We start from the raw sequence: 22,959 nt of genomic DNA, 5'->3' as shown, positions 1-22,959 counted from the left end.
GGTTTGTTATTGACTGTCTCACAATACAAGAAGTAAGGGTCACAGAATGACGCCAGGTGGTGAGATTAAAAGTAATGAAAGGCAGTTCTTTCTCTCTCAGCCTGTAACTTCAGGGTGGAACTCATGGGCGCCTTTTTGAGCTGTCCTGGCTGCCGATGGCGTTTCTTCATGGCTTCGTTATTCACAAAATCGTGAAACAGTTCCTCGGCATTGTTTCAGAAAGCTTTCTTTAAGTCCTCTCTGTCTGTAAGCACTCGCCCTTCCTAGCTATAGCTACAGCTGCAATGTAACTTGGCTGTGTGGAAAGAGCACGTTTAGTTACAAACTTAGAAAAGCTGGGGGTCTGTTTTTTTCAAGCGAATCAGTAGCTTGTCTGATGCACTCAAATTTGTCTGCTTCATTGACTCCAGAAAATTTGGCTTAGTGCTTGGTTGTGAAATGGCACTGGATGCTGAAAGTACAAGATACCACTCTTTTACTACACAGGCCACAAACAACATGATCCCCTTTCTGCACAAAACCATACAATTCTCTCCACGCTGGCTGAAACGTTCAAGTATCCAACTTGGGTTTTTGCTATCCATGACTAAGTACATATAGGCCTCTTAACCAGTTTAAGTAGTGCAAGGGTTCTCAAACTTTCTTTTGCTGGACCTCATTTGAAAATATTTTAGGCTGTGGCAAATAGAGATGTGAACACTTAACCATTCACATACTGATAATTGGTAATGCTGTACGAGTTATCCTTTAGCTTGGGGCGAGGAGCAGTCTGGTGAGGGAATGGGAGAAAGAGAAGTGGCATCATGCCCCGGAAGGTGGCAAGACAGGTAGAAGGGAGTGGGGACTTAGTATGGCAGGGAAGCTATGCAGCTGTTGGCAGCCTGCCTGCTGCCTGTGCTGCCCCAGGCCGCTTCTCTACCATGTGCTCTGAGGCATGTGTGCAGCTGCCACCACTGCCACAGAGCCAGTGCTGGAACTCTGGAGCTTGGTGCAGTTGTTTGCAACCTCCTAGCTGCCTGCTGCAGCTGCCTAGAGCCTGGGTCACCTGTGGCTGGCACCTGGGAGGCTGCAAACAAGCTGTACTGGTCTTGAGTATGGATGGGCTCAGTGGCAGCTGTGCCTCAGCAACCCCAGCTCTTTCCCATCCATGCATTCTGCAGCCCCTTCCTGACCCTACACCCAGAGACACGTGTGCAGCTGTGGCTGCTAAGGAGCCCGGTGCAGCTGTTTGCAGCCTCCCAGCTACCTGCCATAGGCAGCCTAGGCTCTAGGCAATTGCTGCCTGCCACGGAGCATGGGCTGCATGCAACACAGCTTGCAGCTTCTCAGCCGCCTGCTGTGAACAGCCCAGGCTCCGTGGCCAGAAGCATCTGCCCAGAGCCCAGGCCATCTGTGGTATGCTGAGCAATATGGCCTTGCGTGCCATGCTCTGGCATATGTGCTGGAGGTTGCTGATTCCTGTGTTAGTCTATGATTAATCTTAACTGTGATATAATTTGTTTTCTATGTTTTCCTCTCTCTTCCTTATTGTGGTTAAGTCCAGACATATTCTGTCTGAGTTAGTACTTAATGTTGCCTATAGTTAACCGTTAGTCTTGTTTCAAATCCTAAAAGGGTTATTTGAAGATTACTGCGTTTGTAGAGGCAGCAGCAAAAAGCAGTTTTTTTTTCCAAAAGACTTTAGGCCTTGACATAGCGTTTAACAGTCTGGGGTTACTTACCAAATGAAGGGCATAGACTACACCACATTGCCTGGCTACTGGCACTGTACAGGAGCCTCTCCAAGGCCTGAAGGCAGAAGTTGTGGACCTGGATGCAGAGGCAGACCAGGCCCTGTCTGCTGTCCCACAAGGGGAGGCTCAGGACATCTGCAGAGACCCAGTGCTGTTCCAGCCAGAAGAATCCCAGCATCCATCTCTGGAGACTGGCCTGGTGGGACAGGCGTTTCCTCCTCCTCTGCCCCTGTGGGGGCAAAGGTCCAGCAGAGCACTGCCTGAACCACCCAGTGCACTACGTCCCCCAACACCAGGAGAGGGGGAGATACAGCCCCTTGTGGTGGGGAAGGGGGTAGCACAAGGGGTAGCAGGACAGCTGGCGGTGGGTCTGTGCAGCATCTCCCTCAGGGTTTTTGGTGGGGACCCTGCTTCTCTCCTGTCTGTACTGGGGTTGCAGGATGTGCTGGAGGTTGTAAGATATGCTGGAGTCTGTGGCAAGGGTGGCTTTGATTGGGGCTGGGGGAGACAGTTCAGGCACCTGGGTGGTGATGGTGGGCTGTAGGTCCACACACAGTGGTGGTAAGAATAGCAGGAGCCTACAGCAGCTCAGCAGGGCTCCTTCTGATTCCTGGCCCAGCAGCAGCCAGGGGAAAGTGGTGGCACCCCTCTTTGGACACGGGGCACTGGGCAAAATGGTCCCATTCTCTGACTCAGGAAATAGCAGTTCTTATGTTCTATGTTCTCATATCTGCTGTGCTTGTGACTTAGGATGTGATTTGGAATTGCAGTATTCACAAGTGTGACAGGGAGCGAGGCCAGCCTCATAGTTGGCCCACCCACCCGACTTTTCTGCCACGGCTTTGTTGGAATTAAATAGTTGTTTTTAGGCAGGAGGCTGCCCCTTTTGTGTCCTGATGCCAAGGGCGTAATACATGACTCTGAACCATTCCTACACCATGTCTCATGCCTCACAGATGGCATCTAAAATGACTTCCAACTCCCCTGGCCCCTTTGCTGGGCTGCACTTGGCCTCCAGCCCACAATTGGCCTCAGGTGTCCTCAGATGTACCTTGGCCTTTTCTGCCCCCCTCACTGGGGCCACTACTCTGGCTGACCTATGCGCAGTCCTTCAGGCCCCCATGGGCCCTACTCCACGTGGCCTCCAGCTTTCACTCCACCCCCTCACTGGGGCCACAATTCTGCCCTCTCACTGGGGCTTCTGGGCTTTATACCTGTTAGGCCTCAAGTGTCTGTTGACATGCCTGGATCCCTAATCTGTTCCCTCTATGGGGTTACCCACCAGGTGGTGGGGGCTGAGGCTATATGGTACCTTGCACTGGAGAGGCACAGGTGTAGCATTTCCTGGAGACCACAGGCAGCCCCACCACACCATCTAAACCCAGCAGGGTATAGTTTCATATCTTATCCAGGACCAGGGACCTTTTCTATCCCTACGGTTCCTAACCTGACCTCCAGATGTCCTGAGAGCAGCAGTACTCAGGTCACGCGATGTTCATTCTTTGGCTCCCCAGTTGCAAGTGGCTGGCTCTGGTCTTGGGGCCTGGTCTTATACCCAGGCTGCCCAGAACTCCACCAATTGGGCAGTCTCCTGGGTGCCATGTGACGACTCGATTAGGGCTGCTCCCACCTGCCGGCTGGTCTGCAGCCTGCTTGCTTAAGCCCTTAAAGTGGCAGCAACACACAAAGTTAACGTTTTGCTTGAGAAGTCTGTTCATGCTGTTCATGGTTTGTTTTGTTCTCCCCACTAGGGAGTGAAGAACACTTCCAAGTAAAGAAACCGTCACTCAATGCCATCAAATTTAATATTCCCAAGAAGGAAAGTGTGCCTTCTCCAGAGCAAGCTGAATGCGGAAAAGGTAGATATTTACCAAGAATGCTTTGTAGATTTAATTGAAAGCCTTTAGCGATCCCAGATTACACATGTTATCCAATATGTTTCTTCCTATAAACCCTGATACTTTTATATTTGAATAGCAATAAGCTTAAATATGTGCAGGTTTCCCTCGCTTTATGTGGGTTCTGTATGTGTGAATTCAGTCTTATGTGATGACCCTTTTTATACCAAAAATTTGTTATATGAGAGGTAAATTCACCCTCATGTGATCGATGCGGTGGTAAGTGGCAGTCAGTTGCTTTGTGCAGTGCATTGTGGGAGTGATGCGCACCAAAATACAGTGTCCTGTGTGGATCTGTGCTCCTTGGTCATTGTCTGCGATACACGTTTCTGTAGTTGCCATCCCCATTATGGTAACATTCACCACCACCCTGTGCTTGTGTGTACTGTCTGTTGTTGGCGAGTAACAAAATTGTCTTGTAAAAGTGGTAGAAATGGCACAGGGCAGTTGAGGTCTTGGAAAGTATCTCTATTTGTTATATTGTAAAATGGGTTTCCTTTATATGAATTCAAGTTATGCACCATTTTCCAGGAACACATGTACAGCATAAAGCGAGGAAAACCTGTATTCCCAAATGCAAAACTGGCTTAAATTTGACCTTGAACCTTTTGAAGTTATCTTTTAAACTCCTATTGACTTTGTAGCAGCAGGAGCATTTATGAGCTAATCTTTGAGTATCCAGAGCTCCCACAGTAAGTGGACATTAAAAAACTTTGTGATGTCTTAGTATCACAAGCAGCATCTCCTTTGAACTCTGTGGTATTTACATATTGCCCCATCAATCTGAAATTGTAGCTTGATAAGGATACTTGGGTTAACACAAAATGCATTTTGATTTTTATCAGAAAACCCTCTCTGGCTTTTTTAGGTAGAGTCTAATGTGGCTTCTAAAACCAAAAATGATTACCTTCAGGGTATTATGGATGTATTTAAGTTTTTACTTACAACTTTAAAACGCTGATGTTTATGTCATTCCAAGCAGTGATAATTTATTATTTACCCTTGTACTAAGTATAGGTCAGTTGAACCTTTTATTAACTTTTTGAAAAACACAATTTTCCTTCTTTTTTTATAGGTAGGCAGTTGTCCCCTTCCTCTTTCTCCCCCTGCAATCTGTTTAATTTACTATCATCTGGCAGTGGGATCTATGGAATAGTTATGGTTTGTTGATTGCTCATCTGGCGGCTCCTACCACTGCTCCTGCCGCTCATCCGAGGGGGGTGGTTGCCCCCAGATCTGCACCAGGTGGGCCAGGCAGGCTGCAGCTGTGGGTTGGGGCTGGGGGCTGTGCTCCCAGTGCCACTGGTGTCTGCTCCAAGAACAGCACAGTGCAGCTTCTGGCCCCAGCCTGCAGCTTGCCTGGTCCAGCCAAACCTGCCCTGTGCAGATCTGGAGGCACGTGCCCTCCCAGACAAGCGGTGGGAGCTGCTGGACGAGCTGCTGAGCCACTGGACAAGCCGCTTCTGAACCAGCGACATGCAGTGGCAGGAGCCGCTAGCCCCCTGCGACCCCGGATGAGCTCTAGCTCCATCCTGTGCCTGCCCTGCCCCAACTGGGCAGCATCTACCCCAGCCCAACTTCTCCCTCACTGTGGGGGTTGTTGATCTGCACCCCCCACGCCCCTTCCCTCCCCTTTCACCACAACAGACTTAAGCTGCACATAGCTGTATTGGAAATTGGATCAGTATTGGCAGATATGCCTCCTTAAAAATCAGCTCCCCAAATCTCTATCGGTGCACCCCTACGTACTATTTATACTGTGCTTTAGCAGTATTTTTTTAAATGAATGTTGGCAATAAAAGGTCTAAACTGTGTTAAGAATTTCTTAAAATCTACTCTTAATTCTAAATCCAGGAAAAGTGAAAATGAGTTGAATTTGTACAGATTCATAGCACACATGGTCCGTACGCAGTGTCTTACAAATCTGCTTTTGTTAAAATTTATTACTACTAAAAATACTCTTATAAAATCCTTGAAGTCAATCAGACACCCTACCATCTATAAATGAAGCAAGTGTGTAAGTCTTTGCTGCATTGAGTATTATTGATTAACCATTCAAAACCGTATGAAATCAGAAAGCTTTTCCAAGAGATCAGGCTGCAGTGTGGGCTTTGTTTTTTCCCTTGATTTACAGAAATCTTCCAATCAGAATCTAGAGCCACTGAAATCAAAGCTGCGTTTGAGTCAGACGAGGAGGACGAGCAGTGTTCTTCAGCAAGTGAAGATGACTGCAATTCATCCACAGCTTCTGAACCTCTACCCAGCTCCCCACAGAAAAGGGAGGATTTACCACCAGGTTTGTAAAAAAAAATTTTTTGTAAAACAGAAATGCCTCCTTAAAGTGATAAATTGTGTTTCATGGAGAGAGTGTATTTTACATAATCTTACATATTGCAGGTTTTCCAAATGCCTCTTACTGCCTAAACTTCAGTCTGTTCTCTCTATTGCCAAATCTGCAGTAGCTGCACTGGAGTCACAAAGCATTAAAGGAATACTCTAGAGTTACACTGGTGTAACTGTGGCTGCTTGCAGACATTTAAAAAAAGGAAAGATGGCACTCTAAGCTTGGCGCATTTCCGTGCTGAGGCGGCAGCTTGTTAGTTGGACATGGCTCACCCTGTGTCTGTATAGACTGGGTGCTTTAGTGGGGCTTTTTTGACTCTTTTATCTAATAGCTGATTGACTCAGCTCTAGAAAAAAGCCCCCAAAAGCCCCACTGGAGCACCTGTTGTATACAGATGCCATGGAGCCAGGTCAAAGTAACGCGGTGCTCCTTCTGGCAAAGCAGAGTTTTGTTTTGTTTTTTTAATGTCTACAACCAGCCTGAGAGTAGTCTGGCTCTTGCACAAACCATCAAAGTATGCTTTAAAAAGATACTAACAGAATATAATATCTCACAACGTTTGTATTGGCAAGCAAGGCTCTTGAAATTTAGGATAAACTTCCAGAATGATATTATGTTAAAGAAAAAAACATAATATTTGTAGTAATCAAAACCAAAAAAAATTGAAAGTAAGCATCGTGGTATAAAGTATGATGGTATAATCTTAAATTCCATTAAAAACAATGGTGTTAGATGCACTGAAATATTCTTTCTGAAATAGGAAGGTTACATATTTCATCAAAGAATAATGAAAAATGTAAAGTACATAGAACATGCACGATACAGGAATATTTTCCATTTTCTTATTATCCCTAAGCTTTCAAATTTAAAACTCATTAATGTTTTTGTGTTTATAATTTTTGGGACTTGGAGCAGGCAAAAGAGAGAGATGCCAGCTTATAACCTCCATCAGCATTTATGTCATAAGTACTGGACACTTTAGGCAGTTTTACCTACTAAGACTGCTTTTGGTCTTGTTCAAGTGTTTGAAGACTGCTGGGTGCACTCTGAAAAATTAATATTTGGGGGTATCGATGTGGCCCTAAACATTTGTAGATTTCAAATCGTGCCCTTTTGTATAATTGATATAGTGTTTAGTTATATCAGTGTGTTTTGTTTTTTCTAAAATATACTAGGTTAACAATCTACAATCTATCAATTATTTGTAGAAAAAGCACCGTATAATACAACATTATTCCTTGTGGCAAAAAATGCAGTTTTGGTTCCTATCTTAATTTCATTCTGTTCAATGTAGGTACTTTCCCTAGTGCAGCGTACATTCAGGCTGCCCGAAGAAAACGTCAGCTGGCCAGGACTCAAGGAGACTATATTTCACTGGATACTTCAGATTGCCATCAGGTTTCTCAGAGAAAGGAAAGCAGTGATCTTGAGAGTGAAGAAGAATCTGATCATGAAAGGAAACTCAGCTTTACTCCCAAAACAAAATCTCTTAGGCAGAGGATGGCTGAACATATAGGTAAGGGTTTTTTTATGCCTGTTTTCTAAGATGTAAAGATGACAAGACCTTAATTGTTTAAAAAATATCAAATGTACCAGAAAAGTTAAATTCTAAGCCTTGTTCTCCTAAAGCTTATGTATGTGGAATGTGAAATTGGTTTTAACTTGAGTTCATTCATTTTTAAAGCATCTTGTAGGTACATAAGCCTTTTACCAAAGGTAATTATTTGACATCTTAAGTTGCCACGAGTAACTTGTCAGAAGAAGGGCAACTTCATTTTGCAGTGTTTCTGCTCTAAAAAATCCACTTCTGGCAGTTCTCCACATAGTATCCCACATAAAATAGCTTTGCACTTAGATCAGTATACCTTTGCACATGTGTACCTTGCAGTGAGCTGAAGTGAACAGATGTTGTCTCCCTGAACTGTTCTAAGTATTTTTTAATGCAAGGTAAGTAGGGATTTACCTAAATTGCAGGGACACTTACTAGTTTTCTTGGGTTGATTGTGACAAAGTTCTAATTCCATGGTTATTTCACAGTATCTCTGCCTATTGCGAGAGGCCTGGGGAAGGGTGGGTGGGAGAGGGATGAAGGGTATCTGCCATCTTGATTTCATAGATTTCATAGACATTAGGGCTGGAAGGGACCTCGGAAGATCATCCAGTCCAGCCCCCCGCCCAAAGGGCAGGATGTCAGCTGGGGTCATAGGATCTCAGCAAGATAAGCATCCAGTTTCATCTTGAAGGTGTTCAATGAAGGCGCTTGAACAACCTCCGGCGGCAGGCTGTTCCAGACCTTGGGGGCTCGGACAGTAAAGAAATTCTTCCTTATGTCCAGCCTGAAACGATCTTGTAGTAGTTTGTGACCATTCGTCCTTGTCATCCCTTGGGGCGCTCTGGTGAACAAACATTCCCCCAGATACTGGTGATCACCCCTGATAAACTTGTAGGTGGCCATCAGATCACCCCTGAGCCTGCGCTTTTCCAGGCTAAAGAGCCCCAGGGCTCTCAGCCTGTCATCGTAGGGTCTGCTTCCCTGACCCCTGATCATGCGCGTGGCTCTTCTCTGGACTCTCTCAAGCTTCTCCACATCCTTTTTGAATTGTGGAGCCCAAAACTGGACGCAATACTCCAGCTGCGGCCTCACTAAGGCCGAGTACAGGGGGAGAATGACGTCCCGGGATTTGCTTGAGAAGCATCTATGGATGCAAGCCAGCGTTTTGGTCGCTTTACTAGCCGCAGCATCGCATTGCAGGCTCATGTTCATCTTGTGGTCAATGATGACCCCCAAGTCTCTTTCTTGCATAGTGCTAACCAACATAGCACTGCCGAGCCTATAAGGATGCTGCGGGTTTTTCTTCCCAAGGTGGAGAACCTTGCATTTATCGGCATTGAACACCATCAGATTTTCATCCGCCCACTTGCTGAGCCTGTCCAGGTCAGCCTGGATCACCCGCCTGTCTTCTGGCGTGGATGCTTTGCCCCAAAGTTTGGTGTCATCGGCAAACTTGGCCAGTCCGCTTCTGACTCCAGTGTCCACATCGTTAATGAAGATGTTGAACAGTATGGGTCCAAGGACAGAGCCCTGGGGGACCCCACTGGTCACAGGACACCACGATGAGTGACTTCCATCAATTACTACCCTCTGGGTCCGACCCCGGAGCCAATTTTCCAGCCAGTGGATCGTGGGGGACCCAAGGCGACAATTGGCCAGTTTCTCCAAGAGACGATCATGGGACACCAGATCGAAGGCTTTTTTGAAGTCAAGATATATGACATCAATCTCATCTCCCTTGTCCAGGTGATAGGTCACCTGGTCGTAGAAGGAAATGAGATTGGTCAAGCAAGACCTACCCGCAACAAACCCGTGCTGGCTATCCCTTAAGATGTTGGCGTTGGCCAGTCCATTAAGGATGGCCTCCTTAATAAACTTTTCTAAGATCTTTCCCGGGATAGAAGTCAGGCTGATGGGCCTATAGTTTGCCGGATCCACTTTCCTCCCTTTCTTGAAGATAGGCACCACATTGGCCTTCTTCCAGTCTTCGGGCACTACACCTGAGCGCCAAGAGTTTTCAAAGATCCGCGCTAGAGGCTGGGCTATGATGCTCGCCAGCTCCTTGAGTACCCTGGGGTGAAGATTGTCAGGGCCGGCTGACTTGAAGGTATCCAGCTTCTCAAGATGTTCCTTCACGAAGTCAGCATTAATGGAGGGCAGGGGATCACCCTCACCCGGACTTCCCGGCCCTGTAGCAGGCACGGGCGTCCCATGGGGCTGATGAAAGACCGACGCAAAGTACCTATTTAATAGGTTGGCTTTTTCCTGGGCGTCAGTTGTCAGTTGCCCCATCTGGTTCAGCAGGGGTCCAACGTTGCCCCTGCTTTTCCTCCGGCTCCCCACATATCTGGAAAAAGGACTTTTTATTGTCCTTGATGCTCAAAGCTAGCTGGAGTTCAGTTGCAGCCTTGGCTTTCCTGGTCTGCTCCCTACAGGACTGGACCAGTGCAGAATAATCCTCCTTGGAGGTGACTCCCATCCTCCATCCTTTGTAGGCCTTTCTTTTTAGCCTCAGGAGGTCTGCTAGGTCCCTGGAGAGCCAGGTGGGCTGCTGTGCCCTCTTGCTGCCTTTCCTCCGAGATGGAATAGACTTAGTTTGTGCATTGAGGATCGCTCCCTTGAGGAGCAACCACTCTTCTTGAACTCCCCTTTCCCTGCGGTCACAGTCCCTTAGGGCCTCACTGACAAGCCTCCTGAGCTTGTCAAAGTCGGCTTTCCTGAAGTCAAGGACTTGCGTGTTGCTGACCGACTTGCCAGCTTTTCGGCAGATGGTGAAGGTGATCAGCTCGTGGTCGCTGTCACCCAGCTTCCCATCGATCACTAGGTCGCCGACTAGGTCCTCCCCAGTAGCCAGCACCAGGTCGAGCAGCGCTTTGCCTCTCGTTGGCCCATAGACTTCTTGAGTCAGGTAGAGGTCATCCACGCACGAGAGGAAGCTCTGCGACCGCTCAGATTTTGCTGAGCGATCCTCCCACGAGATGTCTGGGTAATTGAAGTCACCCATGACAACCATGGTCCTGGAGCAAGCTGCCTCAGCCAGTTCCTGGGCAAACTCCTGGTCTAGCTCAGGACTTTGGGTGGGAGGTCTGTAGTAGACTCCCACCATTGTGTCCCCTGTGCCGTGTTCCCCACAGATTTTAACCCAGAGGGTCTCCAGCCGTCCACCCTGGTCGCCAATATTGGCTTGCAGGGACGCGTAGCTTTCCTTAACGTAGAGAGCTACACCCCCGCCCCTTTTCTCTACACGATCCCTCCTGTACAGGGTATAGCCATCTATCCCCGTGGTCCAGTCATGGGTGGAGTCCCACCAGGTCTCCGTGATCCCTATGACATCGTAATTGTTTGCACTGAGCAGGAGGATGAGCTCCTCCTGCTTATTCCCCAAGCTCCTGGCATTTGTGTACAGGCAGGCAAGCGCCCCCTGGGGGGCTCCTTCCTTGCCCACAGATTTTACCAGGGCTGGGGCGGGCTCCCTTGAGTGCCTTGACCTGCTGGCTTTGCAAGATTTGCTCAGCGGGCCAGCAGTGGCGGTCGTGCCCCCGTCCCCCAGCGGGCTTAGTTTAAAGCCCGGTGGAGCAGGTCAGCCAGTCTGGCTGAGAAGAGCCTCCTCCCTAGGGGAGAGAGGTGGAGACCATCTCTTCCCAGCAGCTCGCTGCCTCTCTCGCCAAAGAGCGGGCTGTGGTCATGAAAGCCAAAGCCTTCCTGACGACACCAGCGCCGCAGTCTTTGGTTGACCACATAGATCCTCCTGTCCCTTCTCAGCCCATAGCCTGAGACTGGGAGGATCGACGAGAACACCACCTGTGCCCCCAGACCCTTAAGCCCCGCTCCCAAATCCCTGTAGCGCCTCATGACCTGGCTGGGAGTGCTCCGAGCCATGTCATTGGTGCCCACATGAATAAGGAGCATGGGATAGCGGTCTGTGGGTTTGAGGAGCTTGGGGATCCTCTCCGCAATGTCCCAGATGCGGGCCCCTGGGAAGCAGCAGACTTGCCGGGCTAAGGGGTCAGGGTGGCAGATTGGCCCCTCCGTCCCCCTCAGGAGGGAGTCTCCCACAACAAACACCTTACGTTTTGTCTTGGGGAGAGCAGGGGCGGGAGTTGCAGTTGGGCCCATGTTGCCTGTTGGGGCCGGCAACTCAGCAGGCTCTGCTGGGGCAGCAAGAGGTGCGTACCTGTTGCTTAGTTGTGGCGGGGGTGAGGCCTTGGTGCGGCGGGCCTTAGGGCCCTTGACCACCTTGGTCCATGCCCCTGGCTGGACACAGCAGGAGGTCCCAGAGTCCTCCTCTGGCCTGGAGGGAGACTGCGATCTACCCTCTGCGTCCCGGGGGAGAAGGGCCTGGCAGTAGGAGTCTATCTCCTGCTCGCAGTCCCTGATGGCACGCAGTCTGTGGACTGTGGCCTGGAGCTCCTCCAGCTGGCGCGCCAGAGACCCCAAAAGGGAGCAGACCCCGCAAGGGGAGGTCGCCATGCTCCCAGGCCCCAGAGCCTGAAAAAGGGACAGGCAGCCCCTGCAGCCGAGAGCCAGGGGCTCCGTCTGCGTGGAGCCCGGAACCAGGGGCTCCGTCTGGGTGGCCGTCTCTGAGGTGCCAGAGGGGGGGGCCGCGGAGCCCGAGGGGACCCTCGGGGTGCGGCGCGTGCCCATCCGTGTCATGCCTCTGGTAGGCTGGCTACGGCTGGGACTGTCTACCCTGGGGGGTGCACAGGCAGGGTCCGGCGCCCTCCCACGCGAACTCCGCGCTAACTCACGCGCTGGCAGAGAAGCGCGCCTGTTTGTGCAGCCTGTTCGCGCGGCTCCGGTCACGTGGCTCCCTGGGGGGCTGGGCGAAGTAGGGGCCTGGGCGGGGCTTGACCCGGCCCGGCTCCACTCAGCTGCCACCTCCCACACACACACTAAGGGGTTAGCCCCTTCTCTCCACGGGCCCCGCTTACCCCGGCTGCGCTGGGGGTCAGCGGGGGGCTCCGCGGCTGCTGGAGGGTTTCTGGGGGGCTTCAGGGGAGCGGGGGCGCAGCAAGCTTTCACCCGCGCATCTCTCGCCGCTCCCGCGTCTAACTGGGCTTTTTCCCGGTCGGCGGGCCCTTTTAAACTGCGCCATGATTGCTGGCTTCCCTTCATGTGGCTCTGCTCCTCGGCGCTGATTGGCCTGGCAGGGAGAGGATGAATGAGAGGGCATTCACCATCTTGTCTGTTGCTTTTTGTGCCACCCTACCAGCCAGTGCTTTCCCCTCCTGGCAGTGTGGACCACTGGCTTCTACTGGGACGCCAATATTTTATTTGCCAGGGCCGGCAAGCAGATGCCCTTGGAAACCTCAGGAGCAGGTCTGGTGTGGCCAGCTCTCTCTGTTGCAGATAGAGGACAATGGAAATTTCCAGCCTGGTGTGAAGGTTGTTGTCAGAATCAAGTAGTGTCTGCTGTAAGTACCTGGAAAGTTCAAGGTTGTGGGGATGGCATGACCAGCAGAGCCCCAGTTACTCTGGAGAAGGGTCCACACCCAGCTGAAGTGAGAAGGAGAAGCACATGCTGGGATCTGCACCTTCTGTGTGCCCTTCACTTTCAGCCATCCAGTTTTCCATCCTTCCCCACCCCTTGCAGCCGGATCCTCACTCGCCCGCAGGTGCCAAGACCCCAAGGGCACTGCCGTGGACCATGGATGACCCTGCCCCATCTACCTTCACCAGCCAAACCCATGCATACAAGTGGGCCTGTGGGGAAATAAGGGATCTCATTGCTATCTAGGGTAAGGAAGAGATCCAGTGCCGACTTTTGAAAGGGCACTGCAACAGGGATGTCTTCAAGCACATTGCCGAGCCCATACAGGAGCGGGGCCACAATGGGGATTAGTCACAGTGCTGCACCGAGACCAAGGTGATGAATAGTCAGTATCATCGCATGCATGATGCCATCGAGGTCTGGGGCCTGGAGGCAGGCCATGCCCTTCTACAAGGAGCTGTCCCATTTCCTCACCAAGGACAGGGCTGTCAACACCCTGGACACCTATGGCACCCTTGGGGCTGGAGTTGTCAGCAGAGACCCCACTGGAGAAAGAGGTGCAGGGAGGCCCTGGGACAGTAGGACAACCAGGTGCCCAGGAGCAGGTCCCCAGGGGCCACAGGTCAAAAGCATAGCTGCTGGAGCTGTTCCCTGAGGAGTCAGGAGTGTTGCTGCTGGTCCCTGCATCATAGGATGTGGGAGCCAAGGTGCACCTGTAGCTCTAAGTACGCTCCGAGAAGATGTTTTTGCCTGTTGCTGACAGCACAGAGCACAGCATGCAGGATGGGGAGGAGCGCTCCAACACCATGGATTTCTGGGCATGTGCCTTGTGCCTCACAGGAGGCCCCCCCCACCTCAGACCTTGACCCTGCAGTCCACAGCTGAGCTTGTGGGCCCTGGGATACCATTCCCTACATGGGCCATGGCTGTCCCAGACCCAACTCTTTTGACACCTTCTGCCCCCCTCCCAGAAGTGCAGAGTGCTTACCAGCCCCCACACTACCAGTGCAGTGGCCAGTGTACCTGCATGACCCATGGCCAGCCCTCCTTCCACTTCTGATGACTTGGGCCCCAAGTGAGGAAGTCATGTAGCCCAGAACAGTATGGTTCACCCCTGCTCCATGCCCTGAGAGAAATGGGGGGGGATGGAGCGGCAAGAACTGCAGCCCTTACAGCACTTCCCTGTGGTCACAACCTTCTGTTGAGCCGTTGTGGCTGAAAAGCCCAGAGCGGGATTGGGGCAGGGAGTACAGGGATGGTGGAGCATGGGGGGAGGGTGAATCGCCCCATCCTGCCCACTCGCAGCACAGGGCCACAGGCTTCTGTATGCTACAAAGGTTCCTGTCCTTCAGCACCGAGCAAAGCAGTGACCTCATCTCCTTGCTTCCCCCACAATCCCACTCTCCCATCCTGGTACGCAGCTGAGGTGGCAGTGCCCTACCTCCAACCTCCTCCCTCCATGGCTCGGTTGCTTAGCTGCTCATGTCCCATTCCATCGGAACATCAATCTGCCTAATTGACACCTGCCTGCCCTATTTCTCAGGGCCATGCTGAGCTCCTGGGAGAAGTGAGACTCGCCACAGCTGCCCTGAGCAGTCATGTGGAACCATAGATTCATAGAAAATGAGGGTTGGAAGGAACTCAGGAGGTCACATATAGTCCAACCCCCTGCTCAAAGCAGGACCAGCCCCAACTAGATCATCCCAGCCAAAGCTTGTCTAGCCAGGGATTCAGAAACTCCCAAGAATGGAGAGTCCACAACCTCTCTGTGTAACCCATTTCAGTGTTTTACTACCCTTCTAGTGAGAAAGTTCTTTGTAATATCTAACCTAAACTTCCCTTGCTACAACTTGAGACCACTGCTCCTTGTTCTGTCATCAGCCACTACTGAGAACAGTCCAGCTCTGTCCTCCTTTGAACCCCCCTTCAGGTAGTTGAAGGCTGCTTTTAAATCCCATTTTTCCATTTATTAATCTTCTCTTCTCTAGATTAAATAAGCCCAGTTCCCTCAGCCTATCCTCAGAAGTCATGTCCCCTACCCCCTCACCATTTTTGTTACCCTGTGCTAGACTCTCTTCAATTTGTCCACATCCTTTCTGTACGGGGGGCCCTAAAACTGGACACAGTATTGCAGATGTGGTTTCACCAATGCTGAATAGAGGGGAATAATCACTTCCCTTGATCTGCTGGCAATGCTCCTACCAATGCGGCCCAGTATGCCATTAGCCTTCTTGGCAACAAGGGCACACTGCTGGCTCATATTCAGCTTATTGTTCACTGTAACCCCCAGGTCCTTTTCTGTAGAGCTGCTGCCCAGCCAGTCAGCCCCCAGCCTGTACCGGTGCATGGGATTGTTTTGTCCTAAGTGCAGGACTTTGCGCTTGTCCTTGTTGAACCGCATGAGATTCCTTTTGGACCAATCCTCCAGTTTGTTTAGGTTTCCGTGAGTCCTAGCCCTGCCCTCCAGTGTGTGTATTTAATTAGTTTTCCTGTTCTCAGTGGTTCTGTCTCCCTTTCCTCCCAAGCAGTCATGGAAAGGCACTGAAAGCAAAGTGTAAAAAGAAGGTACAACTGTGGGTGCCCTGCCCCAGTTGGCATTGACTCGGGTATGGCTGGCAGAGAGTACCCCAAGGTCAGGGACAGGAGATAATATGCAGCCGTGTATGAGAACAACTACAGTCGTGGTACAGCAGGAATGAGAAAAATTCCCCTTTGCAAAGAAGCCCTCAGTTCTCCCTCCCTCCCTGTCTCCATCTAAATCCAAGACCTGGACAGATGTGATGGCAGGAGCCCTGCTTGGGAACTGTTATCTCAGCCGCTGCACTTGTGCTGCCAGTGTGAGTCCTGGGCTGTGCACCTGGAGAGGCTGGCAAGTGGTGCAACAGCACTTTTCTCCCCCTCTCCTCTGATCTGATCCATGGGTAGAGTCCATTGGGTGCCAGCTGATTCTGGTTCTCGTGGTGCAGGCAGTTGCTGGACTGACCTCTCAGGACAGCAAACAATGCCTCCCTTGCCCCCAGCAATCATGGCCCATCCTGGCCCTGGACTATCACCACAACCCCTGAAAGCAAAGCAGCCCCTTCCCTTCCCCAGCCCCCTCCCAGAGTATTCTTAGTAGAAGAATGGAGCTGGAAAGCCAAGGGCGGTGTACAGCAGGACTCTATTTAGGCATCCACAGTTTGGGAAATTCTCTCTGGGTCACGGGCTTAGCAGCGTGTCAGTACTGGTGGAAGTTGCAAACTCTTCCTGGGGTGTCTGCTCATCATAATGGAGGCATAGGTACCTGAGTCATTAGGGATATGGGACCAGAATGCCTCTCCTGAAAGGGAAGCAGGGGGCAGGGGGTGCAAGACACAGCTGGGACAGCAAGTTTCTTATCCCAGAAATGTCATTACTTAAGTGCAGACAAGGTTCCTTGGGTGAATTTGATATCTTTTATTAGACCAACCCAAGCGCTACTTCCACAGTGACCCAGTGCTGAAATGTCTTTCCTGTAAGGGAAGGTTGGAAGAAGGGAGCATTGTAAGAGCCCTGCCAGCATTTCCCAGTGTAGTCAGTCCCTGCCTACTCTAGGAATAGTCCATGTCCTTGTGGGAACCAGGGTCCCTGGACCCTGGTTTGTGAGCAGAGCAATTGCCCACCACAGTGCCTGCAGAGGGACCTAAGCCCTACCTCCCTAGCAACCCTGCTCTGCCCTGTTGCAGGTGCTGTCCACCCGCGGCACGTCCAGGATCCGTGGTCTCTGCTGTGCTAGGTAGAGAGCAGCTGCATATCTCCTGCCCCGGGCGGGGGAAGGCTCCAGGCAGGGGAATTGCTGTAACTCTCTTGGTGTGTCTGTGAGTGCCCAGGAGAGTGATGACAGAATCCAAAACACTTCTAGTTATCACTTCATTTTTATTGCTGAAAGTTGCAGCTTCGTACAAAGGCTCTGTCTCCCTTGTCTGTAGACTCCACATCTGTGCGTGGGAAGCCAGCTCTGTGTGGCTGGGATGATGGTTCAAGGACAACCAGCCGAACAGCTGCAGAGCACGAGAGACGAGTGTAGGAGGTGCCAGAGAAGTGAGGAAGAGCTGTTACAAGCTCTGGTCTTAGCCTCTGAGCTCAGGATGCGCCCTCTGGATTCCTAGCGCCAGGAGCTGCGGGACCAGCACAAGGAGGCACTCAAGATGCAGCGAGTGGAAATGGACAAGCTGGGGAATACTTACATCCGGGCTGTCGAAGCACAGGAGCAGGGGCTCCAGATTGTCACTTGCTGTTTGGAGGTGACAACCCGCACCACTGCAGATCGGAAAGAGTTGCAGTGCAGGAACAGAGAGTTTATGCATAGGGTCATGGACCTCTTGGGGTCCACCTATGACAGTCATGACTGGCGCCAGTGCAGCCTCCCACAGAGAGTCCGTAGCCCTCCTGGGCAGGAGTGGTGGGACAGTTTGCCACTCAGTGTCCTATGGCATGGTGACTCTTCCCAGTGGCAACAGGAATGGGGGTCTCACAGAAATGATCCCTGAATGACAGCTGAGGGGGAGCACTCCCCCTATGCCCTGACCAGGAGATGCTGGGAGGTGAGAGGAAGCCAGGGGAAGGAGACAGGGTGTGTGGGAGCTGCTGACCTGTGGTCTGAGGAGGCAGGGAAGCATCTGGTGGGGCCTGCTCTGGGGAGTAGTAGTGGATGAGAGGAGTGGGACTCGGCCGCCCGAGACCCAATGGTGGGGCCATCAGTGACACTACCCCTGTTCCCAGGCCTAACCCACTACCTCCGAGTGCTGGAAGTTGCTCTGCATGTGCATGTCCCCCAAGTGATTCCAGGCCAGTCCCAAAGAGGCACAGGAGCACTCAGAATGGGGGGGAGTGTGTGGCCCACCAGCCCAGTGGGCCAGACTATCGCCAGGACAGTGTCTGGCAATGGAGCCTGCTAGCCCCAGCTCATCCACTCATCAACTGTGGGGTGCAGGAGGGAGCTCTTCCACTCCTGGTGGTCTCACTCCTGGCCCAGGTCCTGCTGCAGGGGAGCAGCATAGCCTCAGTGGGAATAGGCAGCCCTTGGGCTCGGGCCAACTACATGACGTGAGCCCTAGGCATGGGTGTGGGCCATGGGTCTGGGGTCCTTGAAGGGGGAGACTGGGCCTTGGGGGCAGGGGTTGAAGGTCCTGTGTGGGAGAGCCTGGAGTCCACAGCACCTGCTTTGGTGGTGACTTGTGCCTCGCAGCTGCCTTCCCCACTGTAGCTCTCAGACGGGCAATGGGTCTGGGATCATATACCTGTCCACCTCCTACATGGAGAAGTCCCTGCTCTCCTGACCCCTGAAGTAGGTTGCTAGGTCAAAAGCCCCTCTACCTTGTGCCTCTTCTCCAAAGTTTTGTTTGCTGAGTTCAGCCACTGTGGCATTCCCCCTGACCCCACCTCTCTCCCTGTCCAAACCACCCCTTTTAGGTTGCGTCTTTCTCACTTCACCCACCCCCTACAAAGGTTTGCTGCTTTGTGGTAGTTGGGAAGAGGGGACCAAGTTCTGTCATGGGCAGTGTTCACCAGGTTTTCTTTAATAAATGCATAAAAAAATTGGCAGCTGTAACATTTTATTAAACCAAGGCACATCTCTTCTTCACACCATTTCCCTGTACCCTGGTGTGTTCCTCTTGAGGAGAGAGTGGTTGGGTGAGGGAGAGGGGAAGGGAGATGGTGCCTGAGCAGCCTGACTTGTGGGCAGTGCTGCGTGGGACACGGGGCCAGAGGAGCCCAGGGCAGACTTGTGGCCTGGTACCAGGGCACTGGCAACTCAAAGCCTTACATACCTCTGTCCATGAGGATGAGGAAGGTACTGGCTATTTGGGGCTCATCCTCTCACCCATCCTGTGCCATATGTGCTCACGCTGTTAGGCCTGGTCTGTGGCTCAGGTCTTCCATGGCCCAGGCTTTGTGGAAGACCTTCCCCCTGGTCTCACAGATGTTGTGGAGTATGCATGTGGCAATGATGGGTTGCATCAGGTTCTCCTCCACCTTAAAGTGTCCACTAATATGTCTCAAGGTGGCTGAAGATACACTCCACTGTCATCCAGCACCTGCTTAGGCAGTAGCTGAAGTCCTCCTTCTGGTAGTCCAGGTGGCCCGGTACGGTTTCATCAGCCAGGGCAGAGGGGAGTAGGCCATGTCCCCAGTGAGGAGGAGGGAATGATGATGTCGCTGATAACGAAGTTGGGGATCCCGGCAGTGTAGTGCCCACACTCCATCAGCCCAGGGAGTGGGAGTTGCAGAAGACGCAGTCATCATGGGCACTGTCCACTCAACCGGCTAAGATGTGGGTGAAGCATCCCCAGTGGTCAACAGTGCAGGATGATGGAGAAGTAGCCATTGCGGTTGCTGAAAGCCTGGGCTGGGCAGAAGATGGGGATGTGGATGCCATCCATGGTCTCCAATGCCCTCAGACAGTTAATGATCATTAGTATTCAAGTGCACCCCATGTACTCTCCCCTGTGTCTCAAGGTATCCAAAGGCATGTCCTATGATTGTACAGCAGCTGCTAAGCTGGAATCTCTTATATCTTCTCTGGGCACATCACTCATGGACTTGCACAGCATAGAACATGGCTTTATGACTTTTTGTTGGGCTCTAAGCTGATACGTTGTGGCATACTAGCTGGCAGAAGTGCTTGAACACAGTGGAAAGCATGGCCAAGGTCAAAACTGGTGTGAGCTCAGTAGAGAGCACCACCAATACTTGATGGGGTGCTGCTCACTCAGTGCATTCAAGGTAAGGAGACCAAAGCCATCCTCTCTCTATGGGACATAGAGATGTCCAAAGAGATGCTAATATCCCTGCTCATCTCCCCATGAATGTGAAGTGGTATACTGTCACTGGTTCTGACAAAATTTGAGTCAGTTTTGCTGGGAAGGGACTCTGTCTGTATACTGCTGATAGTGGTACAAATTAAGAAGTGCTTCAAATTCCATTTTTTTAAGTGCTTGTAACGTACTGTAAAAGTACCTCAAGCTCTGGGATGGAACTATGGCCAAACTGTGCTCTTGGCAATAAAATTCTCCAAGAGTTTGTTCACATAGAATACAAGACTTCCTTGGGAGCCAGTCCAAAACTGAAACCCCCACAGGTACTGTCACAAACATCATCACTTTCTATTCCAAGTGCAGAGTGTACTTCTTGTACCTTCTTTTCTCTAGCATAAATACAAAGAAACATATTTTAAAAACCTGAAACGCTTTCAAATCTAGACAGTCTGCTACATGTGCTTTTTAGCCTGCACATGTGATTAGTAATGTGGTACCAACAAGTGCTCTGATATGGTAATGAGTGTTGTGTAGAATCGTAGAACATGAGGATTGGAAGGGACCTCATCCAGTCCAACCTCCTGCTCAAAGCAGGACTAGCCCCAACTAGTTCATCCCAGCCAGAGTTTTGTCTAGCTGGATTTTGAAAACCTCCAAGGATGGAGCTTCCACCACCTCTCTAGGTAATCTGATCCAGTGTTTTACTACCCTCCTAGTGAGAAAATTCTTCCTAATATCTAACCTAAACTTCCCTTGCTGCAACTTGAGACTGTTGCTCCTTCTTCAGTCATCTGCCACCACTGAGAACAGTCCAGATCTGTTCTCTTTTGAACCCCACTTCAGGTAGTTGAAGGCTGCTATTAAAACCCCTCTCGGTCTCCTCTTCTCTAGACTAAGTCCTGTTCCCTCAGCCTGTCCTCATATGTCATGTGCCCCAGACCCCGAAACATTTTTGTTGCCCTTCGCTGAACTCTCTCCAATAGAAACCTATTTTGTTCTTAAACCAGAATATAATTGCTGACATTGAAAAAAAATCCACCAAAAGCTCTCCTAACCACAGAATGTAGGGGTGTACCAATAGAGATTTTTTGCAGCTGATACTGAAAGCGGATTTTTAAGGAGGCACATTGGCTGATCCTGATCTGATTTCCTATATGCAGCTCTTCAGCTTGAAGAGTTGCATCCAGCTGGTAAGTCTGGTGTGGTGGAAGGGGAGGCAAGGGGTGCATGGGGGGGGGGGGGGTGCAGATCAAGGCCCCAGTGTTGAAGGAGAGAATGGGCCTGGGGAAGGGGAAGGCACTGACCAGCCAGGGTAGGGAGAGGCAAGGGACAGAGCTGCAAGCAGCTTGTGCGTGGGGGTGGAGTGCGTGTGCCCCCTGGATCTGTGTGGTGCAAGGTGCTGCAACTATGGGCTGGGGTGAGTGCAGGAGAGTGGCATGGTTCATCGGAGGGAGAGGGGGGGAGACTCCCGCCACTGTGCATGGCTTGTCTGGCAGCTCCTGCCGCTGCTCTTGCTGCTCATCTTGCTAACCCTAACCCCCACCCCCGTGCCTCCTGGAAAAGTGGCGGGAGCAGCAGTGGGAGCTCCCAGATGAGCGCCGGATGAGCCATGCGCAGCGGCAGGAGCTGCGCTCCCCTTCCCATGCCCCCTGATGAGCCATGTCTCTGTCCTGTGCCCACCCCAGTCCCGGCTGAGCAGCCCTGGCCCCAGCCCCAACCCCACACACTCCCTCACCATGGGGGCCTTTATCTGCACCCCCACACCTCTCCTCCCCCTCCCCTTCCACCGCACCAGATTTACCAGCTGCATGCAGCACTCCATGCTGATGGCTCTGCTCCTCACTGCCTACATGTTGCGCTGCCACTGCGTGCACACATGGACATTTATCGGACAAATTATCGGCCACATCGGGCCTATTTCCAATACAGAAATTTTTCTTTATATCGATGCCAATCCGATAGTGGCTTGATGCATTGGTGCACCTTTAACAGAATGCCATGTCAGCTGACCAGGAAAAGACTTATCAGGCTAATCAAAAAGTGTGACCTGGGAAATTTGCAGGTCACTCAAGAAGCACAGGTGGATAGCCATGCTAAAACTGTTGGGGAACAGGACCTTACTACCATTCTGTGCTGTGGAAAACGACATGAAGTGAGTCTCTACTAGTACAGGTGACAAGTTCCCGTGATCCCTGTGAATGGTGAAATCGGCAAATAAGGCACTGGGGAGGGCACGGCTCCGGCGGCGGGAGCCCAGCAGCAGCAAGTGCGGAGCTCCTGGAAGTATATAAGGTGTATTTAAAGTGCAGGTTCGGCATTCATGAATATTTGAAACCACGAATGCCCAACCCGCAAATAACGAGGGTTTCCTCTATTAGTTAAAATTAATAGGACAAGGGGCTTTCAACTGTTTTTTGAATACCAGGTGTCCCCTACTATGTTAGATAATATATAGCAGATAAAACAATGAATTATGTTTATCTCCATTATACTGTATTTAGCATAGGTTGCTTCTGTTTCTTTCCCAGACCTAAGCAAGGGCACTTTGTGCCTGAAAGCTTGTCTAGCATCTCTCCCAACTGTTGAAACAATATTACCAAAAATAGACCTCCCTTGCAGCAGCACAGATAAATATCATTTCCCTTTGATAAAGTCTTTGGCATAATACAGTTTGGGAATCTCATCTGTGCAAAGCTGTCAAGAACATGTGCAGTGCCAGGCTTTGTGGCACAGCACAGTGACAACTCAGACCTACCACTATGGACTTCCATAACAGCAGCACTGACGTTTGATCGATCACTTCTAAGCGGTTAGCTACTGATAGCAACAGCTAGGGTTTGTGAGCTTCCGGATTGCAGCGCAACTCCCATGCCGATGGGGATTTTCATGGTCAGCTGCTGTTCTGGGCCAAGCTCTGCAGTTTTTAGGAAGATGCTTCTTGTCTTACCGTGGTTCTGCTGCTGTTTGTCATTTTAGCTTTTAATTGTTATCCCGGTCCACCAATCACTGCCTAATGGCTCAGTCCAGTGGTGCTCAACCTTTTGGCCTTGTAAACCAAATGAGTGGGGTGGGACTGGTCCGTGGGCCAGATTGAGCCTTGCATGGGTCCTGGGCCCAACACCGCTGGAGTCCTGTTTTCAGCAGCAGCTACAGTTTCAACTTTTG

At 51.1% G+C, this 22,959-nt stretch overlaps 1 protein-coding gene across 4 annotated transcripts in view; it reads left to right on the top strand.

The window, feature by feature from the left end:
- The window catches only part of GCFC2 (GC-rich sequence DNA-binding factor 2), a 48,321-nt gene that overhangs the window by 1,007 nt on the left and 24,355 nt on the right, over positions 1 to 22,959 (top strand). For 3 of the 4 annotated variants that reach the window (XM_019481259.2, XM_006267190.3, XM_019481267.1), the window contains exons 2-4: positions 3,485 to 3,592; positions 5,766 to 5,927; positions 7,270 to 7,491. In XM_019481259.2, the coding sequence (XP_019336804.1) occupies positions 3,485 to 3,592; positions 5,766 to 5,927; positions 7,270 to 7,491 (492 nt within the window). The remainder of the gene's footprint in view (positions 1 to 3,484; positions 3,593 to 5,765; positions 5,928 to 7,269; positions 7,492 to 22,959) is intronic. The other variant, XM_019481251.2, reaches the window with a different exon arrangement.

This window comes from Alligator mississippiensis, chromosome 1, assembly GCF_030867095.1.
Source record: "Alligator mississippiensis isolate rAllMis1 chromosome 1, rAllMis1, whole genome shotgun sequence".
Taxonomy (NCBI): Eukaryota; Metazoa; Chordata; order Crocodylia; family Alligatoridae; genus Alligator; species Alligator mississippiensis.
This window is presented reverse-complemented; position numbering and strand designations above follow the sequence as displayed.